General features: G+C 49.4%; 2 protein-coding genes across 3 annotated transcripts in view; both read left to right on the top strand.

Annotated features, from left to right (window-relative positions):
* canx (calnexin) overlaps positions 1-9485 on the top strand; it is a 283863-nt gene that overhangs the window by 194205 nt on the left and 80173 nt on the right. The gene's annotated exons all lie outside the window — the stretch shown is intronic.
* Positions 3226-9485, top strand: part of mgat4b (alpha-1,3-mannosyl-glycoprotein 4-beta-N-acetylglucosaminyltransferase B) — a 70936-nt gene continuing 64676 nt past the window's right edge. Inside the window, exon 1 of one of the 2 annotated variants that reach the window (XR_011602191.1) lies at positions 3226-3512. Coding sequence is in view for 1 of the 2 variants with exons in the window: in XM_070963220.1 (XP_070819321.1) it covers positions 3416-3512 (97 nt within the window). In the remaining variant the exon portion in view is untranslated. The remainder of the gene's footprint in view (positions 3513-9485) is intronic. The other variant, XM_070963220.1, reaches the window with a different exon arrangement.

Here is a 9485-nt window from a genome sequence, read left to right as displayed (position 1 = left end):
CCTCGGTCTCCTGGCTGGGAACCAGCTCTTCCCAAAAAGAGCATGCATAACTTACAATTATTACAAAACTCAGCCAAAGTGCTGACGAGGACCAGAGGGCGGGAGCATATTCCACCTGTTTTAAAATCGCTGCATTGGCTCCCCGTGCGCTTCAGGATCGATTTTAAGCTTCTTTTACTAGTTTTTAAGTGTCTTAACGATCTTGGGCCTTCTTATTTATCTGCATTACTTTTACCCTATCAACCCTCGCGGACCCTGAGGTCCTCCGGTGCTGGCCTTGTAACGATACCACAAGTTAGAACTAGAACACGCGGGGAGGCGGCTTTCAGTTATTAGTCATGTTTTAGTCATTATTTATGGTCTATTTTATACATTCTATTGTTTTATCTTCAGTTTTAGCTTCTATACCTTTTATCTTATTTTACTGTTCTAGCCCCTCATTTTCCAGTGTTTCCTCCTGGGGGCCTGCCACACCGGGATTTGATTCTGGTTCACCGATGGGGGTGCTGTTCCGTGGATGGCCCTGGCCCGGGTAGCTAGAGAGCTTTACACCTTGGTGTGGAGCCTCCTGCCTGCCTGGGCTGGGGTGGTCCCTGTGTCAGCGCCCCCGCAGTCATGGACCATGATTCCTCTCGGTGTGCATGGCCCCCAAAGGCAGCTTCTTCCTCACCTCGGTACTCGGTGCCCAGCCATGTCTCCTCAGCGACAGATAGTGGATGTATGTGGGTGTGTGCATGTGTGAGTATGTTTGTGTGTGTGGGTATGTATGTCTGTCCGTATGTCTATGTATGTGCGTGAGTGTGTATGTAATTGTGTGTCTGTGTGTATATTTGGGGAGGGTGGGAGGTTTCGGGTTCTCACAGTGTTTTGTATGGTTTTGTTTTTGTTTTCACCCTCTGTGAGGCACTTTGTGTTACTGTAATGTAAGAAAAGTGCCATATAAATAAAGTTGATTTGATTTGAACCACAGGGTTCTGAAATCATTGAAGAGTTCAGGACAGCTCCACCACAGGCTGAGAGACATCTGCCGGCCAATCAGACGCTGTCTTTACTCAGACTGAGTTTTAACTACACCTGCTGAACGGGCCAGAGGACATCAGTCAATACTCACAGCAGGTCCTGACCACCAGGTGGCGCTGCAGACTGTGTTCACAGCTGGAGTGTCTGCAGTGACCTTTGCTGATGACTGCAAACAGGAAACAAACTGAAGTTAACAAAGCAAAAAGAGACAGTCAGTTCAGCTTCAGCTGCAGAGACGAGCTGTTTGACGTGAGACGTGACGTTTGTTCCTCATGTTTATTCTGAACCTGTTGTGTCCGTCTGAGCAGCAGCTAACAGGCTAAAAGTAAAGATGGCCTCCACGCCGACACCAAGGCTACGCGTTTGAACCTCCTCTCTGGTCATCAGGTAGAAGAGCATCCAGCTGAGCTTCGTGAAGACCGTTCAGGACTGGAACGCGTCTGACACGCCGTCCTGGACGATGCTACAGTACAGTTTAAGCTAACGTTAGCAGCTCTGTCCTGATAGGTCTACCTGAGAACTATCTCTCAATCTCATTGGTTCGTCCTCTCGCTGGTCCTAATGTTTGTCCTCAGTTAGCATCCAAACACTTCAATCAAACAAATGTCTGATATCAGATTTTCTCATGAGACTGACGTCTAACGTCAAAGTCCAGGTCCCTCAGCGTCTCCACAGTGTCTGTCCTCCGTGTGGTGACGTGTTTCCGAGTCAAACAGGATGTGAAGCAGGAAATGACAAACACGGACGTGAAGCGTGAAGTCAGTGCAGAACCTGCAGTTCCCCAAATGACCACTTGAGGCTGCCTCTGAAAGGGAGTCAGTCCCCATAGACCCCCACATTAAAGCAACAGCCTGGTTCTGCACAGCAGGTGAATTTAAATTAAGGCATAACATTACGCTGAGAGCTGAGGATTGATTGACAGGTAGATGTCATAATGTTACTGGTTGAAATGGTCAGGTCACGCCCACTTCGGCACACATGACTGGATGTGACGTTCAACACTTCAACACAAAGACATCAGCTGGTGACGATGACGAGGATATACTTCCTCTGCAAGTCAGCAGAGTGTTCAGCAGCTCACCTGAGCTGATGCTAATCAGCTACACCTGAAACCTACCTGCTCAGGTGTCGGCTCACAGTGAAATAAGTCTTTATGCTGCTGCTGTTTTTGTTGTTGTTGACAGTGAGAAGCTGCTTTCGTTTGTTTCTGTTAGAATCAGGAAGTTTCCACACAGAATTGATCAGGATTGATTGACACATAGCAACGGTAACTAAGAGGGGCGGGGCTTCAAGAAGAACCTGGACACATAGAGCATTTTCTAATCAGCTCACGTGACATTAATCAATCAATAGTTTTCATTTCTTCAGCTGATTTTAACTTTCTGTTTCCTGTAAGTTCAACATTTGATTCAGTCTGAACGAAGACTTTAAATAAACTTTATCTGAGTTTTATGTTCAGACCATTTTCTCTTTCTCTGCTTCATCAACTCTCTCTCTCTCCCTCCAGTCTCTCTCCCCTTCCTCTCTCTCTCCCCACTCTCTCTCTTCTCTCTCCTCTCTCTCTCTCCCTTCGCTCTCTCTCTCTCCCTCCAGTCTCTCTCTCCTCTCTCTCTCCCTTCTCTCTCTCCCTCCAGTCTCACTCTCTCTCTCTCTCTCTCTCTCTCTCTCTCTCCCTTCTCTCTCTCTCCTCTCTCTCTCCCTTCTCTCTCTCTCCTCTCTCTCTCCCTTCACTCTCCCCCTCCAGTCTCTCTTTCTCTCCCTTCTTTCTCTCCCCCTCCAGTCTCTCTCTCTCTCTCTCTCTCTCCCTTCACTCTCCCCCTCCAGTCTCTCTCTCTCTCCCTTCACTCTCCCCCTCCAGTCTCTCTCTCTCTCTCTCTCTCTCTCTCTCTCTCTCTCTCTCTCTCTCCCTTCACTCTCCCCCTCCAGTCTCTCTCTCTCTCCCTTCTCTCTCTCTCCTCTCTCTCTCCCTTCACTCTCCCCCTCCAGTCTCTCTCTCTCTCTCTCTCTCTCTCTCTCTCCCTTCTTTCTCTCCCCCTCCAGTCTCTCTCTCTCTCTCTCTCTCTCTCTCCCTTCACTCTCCCCCTCCAGTCTCTCTCTCTCTCTCTCTCCCTTCACTCTCCCCCTCCAGTCTCTCTCTCTCTCTCTCCCTTCACTCTCCCCCTCCAGTCTCTCTCTCTCTCTCTCTCTCTCTCTCTCTTCAGTCTCGCTGCTGCTGCTCAGACGGTCACAGCTCGATCAGCTCCGCCCGCCTCTCCGTCTCTTACCGTTTCTCTCTCTCTCTCTCTGGGTCTACCTGTCTCCGTCTCTCTCTCTACCTGCTCCCCCCTCCCTCCCTCCGTCCCTCGGTCCCTCTCCTCCCCCCTCTCGGTGCGGACATGCTCCCGGGGCTCCGGAGATGAGGCTCCGAAATGTCTCTTTCCTGACGGTCTTGTTGTTCGGGCTGTGCGGGCTGGTCTCTCTGTCCTGGTACACCGCCTTCAGCAGCTCCAGAGGTAAGACCCGATCCCGGTGCGTCCCGGTGTGAGTGTGTTTGTGTCACGCAGCTCACGGCGGGGTGAAGGGGGAAGGGAGGCTCGGCTCGGGGAGGCATGGTCGGCTCGGTGTTGTTGAGGCTCCGCTTTGTGTTTTGGATGTTGCACAAAAAGACGTGAACGTGATGGTGTTGGTGTGAGTGAGAGGCTTCAGATGGTCTGAGGCGAAGGGAGCGCTCGGTTTGTGATGCTTTACATACCAGCTACGGGGAGAGGGTCTAGATGAGGGAGTGGGATGCAGAAGGGGGTATGAGGAGGTTGGACGATTTTGTTGCAGAGAAAAACACAAGATGCTTGTGTGAGTGGAGGGAAGCTCCAGCAGTGAGGTAATGAAGGGAGCGCTCGATTTGTTGTGCATCACATGCCAGCTGAGAGGAGAGGAGGTGAGAGCAGGTTTTGATTTTGTTTCAGTTACTGTGTTGCAGTATAAAAAAAAACCTTTGCACGAGAAGGTCCAAGTCCTGAGGTAATGAAGGGAGCGCTTGATTTGTGATGCATCAGAGCTGAGGGGAGGGGGTCTAGCTGGAGGACGGAGGTGAATAGTGCGATGAGACGAGGGCTGGTTGGATTTTGAAGCAGAAAGAAGCACATGATGGTTGTGCATGTCAGAGGAAACTCTGAGGAAGGGGAGCACTTGATTTGCATTGCACTGCATCCCAGCTGAGGAGAGGTGGTCTCACATTGTCCTTAGAGGAACACTGTGCAGCAAAGAACAGGACACTCTGCATGTGGAGACAAGCTGCACTTCAGGAGGGAGCGCTTGGTTCGTGTCACTGCTTAGGACAGTTCAGAGTGATTGTTGTGCACATGACCAATAAAGAACTTGGAACATGCCAGTCAGGGGGGCGGGGTGTAGGAAGAGGTGGGAGGTAGAAAAGCGGAAAGAGGAGGGGTCGCTGTGATTTGGCTGTAGAAAAAGGTGGATGTGTAGGACACCACCAGGTGCTCAGGTAACGAAGGGGGCGCTTGGGTTGGGACACCGCATGCGCCAGCTGAAAAGTCAAGAGGGAGGAGCGAAAGAGTTCTGGATGTAGTAAAATTCATGAGAGCGGAGACTCTGGAAGGTAAGAGGAGCGCTTAGTTCACAATGCATGACATGTGAAGATGAGGGAGCGTGATGATGGGGGGGTGATGATGGGGGAGAGAGGAGGGTTGGTTTGATTTTGATTGCAGTTACACTTTGATTGCAGAAGATCTTGAATAGAGCTGTGCATGTGAAGGGATGCTCCATTTTATGTGGTAATCAAGGGAGCGCTTGGTTTGTGATGCACCGCAGGCCCACTGACATGAGAGCATCGGTGAATACTTAAGAAGGACGAGGTGTTGCAGAGTGCAGTCGAGGGAAAGCAGCCTCAGCAGCTTTAGACATGACAAAAAGGAGCGCTTGGTTCTCGCTGCCAGACAGGCTCAGTGGGAGGAGGCAGAAGAGGCATCAGTGCATCATTATTCTATTTTATTTTATTTTATTTGGTGCAGTAATTTGGAAAGATGTTGAAGAAAGTCTGGACTGAAAGACGAGTGAAGGAGCGTCAGGAGTGAAATCATTTCATCAGCTTCCTGAACTTTGTCCCACCTCTGCTGCTGTAGACGAGATCTCTCCAAGCTCTGAAGGTGTCGAGATGATTTCGGTTTGTTCAGTTAGAGAATGAAATGAAATCCGTTCACTCCAGAGAACTCGTGATGCTGCGGACGGATGAGGTGGAGGTTAGTTGTTGCAGCACGCTGCCTTTTTGTTCAAGGATTGAGGGTTAGTGTCCTCAGCTGATACAGAGCAGAGAAAGGGAGCGCTTGGTTTGTGCAGCGACACGGAGTCAGGGGGAGGTGACAGCGTGGGTGGAGGAAAGAAGGGCTTGACTTGTGTTCTTTGCTGTTTAGTGGGTTAATCAGCTGAGGGCATGTTTGGACTGAGAGTCAGGTGGAGCAGGTCCTGAATAAAAGGGCGCGCTTCATTTTAATATATACAACAGGTCTGGAAGGGAGGAGACAGTTTGTGGTTTTGTTTCTGGCCTTTGTTTGAGTGTATTAACCTCTGTTATGTGTATGTGGACGTTAACACTTGGTAATCTGCTGGCTCCGCCGTCAGCTGCCCCAGGGGTAAGGGAGCGCTTGATTTATGGTGCATAACAGGCTTGGGGGGTGTATTTGTGCATGCTTTTGTTGCAGCGTTCAGCTGTTTTGCGTGAAGCTGTGATGCAGGAACAACATGTGGGTGTTAACATGCAGGAGTGCTGCAGACTCAGCTGTCAGCTGCAGGTTCATGTCCGTGGGAGCGCTTGGTTCTGGACTCCATACAGCCTGTGAGGGCGGTGGAGCTGGTGGGATGATGAAGAGGTCCTTCAGTGGGGTTTTCTGGAGCGGGTTTATGCAGCTGCTTGTTGTGTTGAATGTTTATGTTTTTGCTGCAGGAACACATAGCCCAGCTAAAAGGGAGCGCTTGGTTTGTGACTCATCAGGCAGCAGGGGAGCGGGTGCAGCTGTTGTGGAACAGATGATGTCTGGAGCTCAAGCCTGCTGCGCTCAGTGTGTTCAGGGCGGGCAGGTGGAGACCAGGCCGCTCCTTAGGAAAGGGGGCGCTTGTGTTTTTATACATTCCACGCCAGAGAGGGGGGTGGAGTCCAGGTTTGGACGGGCTGCTCTTCCTGTGCTGTCCTCTGTTGTCCTGACTGGTCGGTGGACGAGTTCATGGACGAGGTTCATGCCATCGCTGCTGCACTTTGTGCTGCAGAAACAAACACAAGGCTGGTGCAGGTCAGGAGGAGCTCCGGCTCACGAGGCCATGAAGGGCACGCTTGTTTTATCACACACCACCTGCCGGGGGAGAGGGCTCCACAGGTGAAAAAGGGAGCACTTAATTTGGTGGAAAGTAATTAGGAATGCTTTTATTTGATGTGACTCCTTCCTGTCAGCTTGTGTTTGTGTCAGCTGACAGAAACAGAGTCGCTCTCTGATCAGCTGATCACACAGGAAGTGAGCGTGAGGTGGGGTCTCCGTGAGTCTCACGTCTCTCAGGTTCAGACTCGTCTCTTCAGCTTCTGTTGACTTCACTTTTCTCTGGAAGGATTTCAGCAGCTCAGCGACACTCAGGCTCAAACATGAGCTCTGTTCAACCAATGAGGCGCAAACACACCTGCACACTCCAGGTACACACACTCCAGGTACACACACTCCAGGTACACACACTCCAGGTACACACACTCCAGGTCAGTGTACTCTCTGGTTGTTTGTGTACTCTCTGGTTGTTTGTGTACTCTCTGGTTGTTTGTGTACTTTCTGGTTGTTTGTGTACTCTCTGGTTGTTTGTGTACTTTCTGGTTGTTTGTGTACTCTGATTGTTGTACTTTCTGGTTGTTTGTGTACTCTCCCATCATGGCTGTTATTAACTTGGTTAGAGAGTTGTAATTCTGGTGAATTTTCAGTTAAATACACTACCACTGAGTACTACAGAGTACTAGGAAGTACTGTGACTGCAGTACAGAGTACACAGGGCTGCAGATTATCTGCCCGCTTTGGTGCCAAAACGTCTGATTCAACCAAAAGTTCAAAGGAAATCGGACATGGCTGTGACTCATCCATCCTCCTGATGTCACACACACACACACACACACACACACACACATACACCAGTGTGTCGTGGCGTGCTGTCACTCCCATCATGCTCCTCTCCATCCTGTCTGGACGACGGCATGTTTCTGCTGCAGAGCTGCGATTGATTCACACACTGATGGCAGTCAACCAGGAGGGGTGTGTGTGTGTGTGTGTGTGTGTGTGTGTGTGTGTGCGTGCGCGCATGCGTGTGTGCATGTGTGTATTTGTGTGTTTAAGTGTGTATGTGTCAGCATGTTGGTCATTCACCATAAACACCAGCCTTGTTGCGTGCGTGCGTGCGTGCACGTGTGGTGTAGCACTCGGGGTAAATTAATTCAGTCAGTGAAGGTGCGTTTGATTTATCCTCTCCTCTGAGACTGCAGCAGTGATGTCATGTTAACAGTGGTGAGGTCAGAGGTCAACACCTTCTAATCTCACCCTCTGATTGGCTGTGATGCTGGCGGCCATGTTGGCTGTTTAAACATACAGGAGCCTTCTGCTGCGTTTAATCCTAAAAGTCAAGTTTGACATCGTTGTTTATTTACTAATTATAGTCCTCACTGTACTCTCAGCAGACTTTACAATGAACACACACACACACACACAGACACACACACAGACACACACACAGACACACACACACACACACACACAGACACACAGACACACACACAGACACACACACACACGCACAGACACACACACACACGCACAGACACACACACACACACACACACACACACACACACACACACACAGACACACACAGACACAGACACACACACACAGACACAGACACAGACACACACAGACACACACGCACACACACGCACAGACACACACACACACAGACACACACACAGACACAGACACACACACACACACACACAGACACACACACAGACACAGACACAGACACACACAGACACACAGACACACACGCACACACACAGACACACACACACAGACACACACACACACACAGACACACACACACACACACAGACACACACACGCACAGACACACACACGCACAGACACACACACACACACACACACACACACACACACGCACAGACACACACACACACACACACACAGATCGGTTTACTACATGCCAACAGCAGACAGCTCATAGTGATTAGATGACGCATCGGCATGAAGTGAGCGTGCTTGGCCTTGCCCTCCTGTCAATCATACGCAGACACACACACACACACACACACACACACACACACACACACAGAGCTATTAAACCAGACTGTAACAGAACAACAGAACAGAAGTAAAGCCAAGGTTATGACAGCACACTAAACTCGTGGTTTTCTTTCGATGTGACGGTCTTATAGGAGACGTGACATTATTGACAATGATTACAATTTGTTTTCAGTTCATAACTAAAATCAAAACTTTTTATTAACAACTAAACAGATAAAAACACTCAGGTGTGTGTGTGTGTGTGTGTGTGTGTGTGTGTGCGCAGCCATCATCTCCATGGAAACTCACCCTCAGACTCCTCTGTTGGTGCTGAGTTAGTGATAGTGATGTTTGCTTTTATTTTGAAAGAACAGCAGGAAGAAAGTCCCTTGGTCAAAGCGTTTGTCTGACCTGCCCTCTTACGCCGTGACGCCGCTCTGTCCTGCTGCTGTTGCAGACACAGCACAGGCGTGAAGTGACAGCGTTCACACGTGTTTCCTCTGAAAACCTGCACGAGTCAAATCACACCAACACAGTGACCTTGACTGCTGACCTCGCCTTGATGCCCCCACACACCCCCCTTCAACACACACACACATTTACACTCACACACACACTCACACACACTCACACACACACACGCTCTCCTGCAGGCCGTGTGATGATACGAGCTGTTACTGCTGCCTGTGGGTGGTTTTCAGCTTCCAGCCAGGTGTGTGTGTGTGTGTGTGTGTGTGTGTGTGTGTGTGTGTCTGTGCGCAGACCTCCTCCTCCACTCGTGATGTGTTCCTCTTCGTCTCATCAGTTCAGTCTTCTTTAAATCGTTTAAAAGTTCAGTTTTCAGTCTTCGCTCTCTGGTTTCAGTCTCTTGTAAACGTCCATTCAGTCCTTTTTTCTGGAGCTTTCGATCATTTTTAGTGGTCAGAATTTAAAATTCCCTTTTAATTCTGATTCTTTAAGGACAAATCGACGTTTTAAGTTAAGAGTTGAGTTTTTTTGACTCTTTTTGGACAGTGAAGACGTGGACGTTTTTCACTTTAGTCCCAAATAAAATATTCCCTCTGACATGTCGTGAAGTACAAGTAGAAAGTAACAGAACTGGAAATACTGGAGTAAAGTACTGCAGTGCAGTAGTTGAGTACATGCTTCCTC

This window comes from Chaetodon trifascialis, chromosome 5 (assembly GCF_039877785.1).
Source record: "Chaetodon trifascialis isolate fChaTrf1 chromosome 5, fChaTrf1.hap1, whole genome shotgun sequence".
Taxonomy (NCBI): Eukaryota; Metazoa; Chordata; class Actinopteri; order Chaetodontiformes; family Chaetodontidae; genus Chaetodon; species Chaetodon trifascialis.
This window is presented reverse-complemented; position numbering and strand designations above follow the sequence as displayed.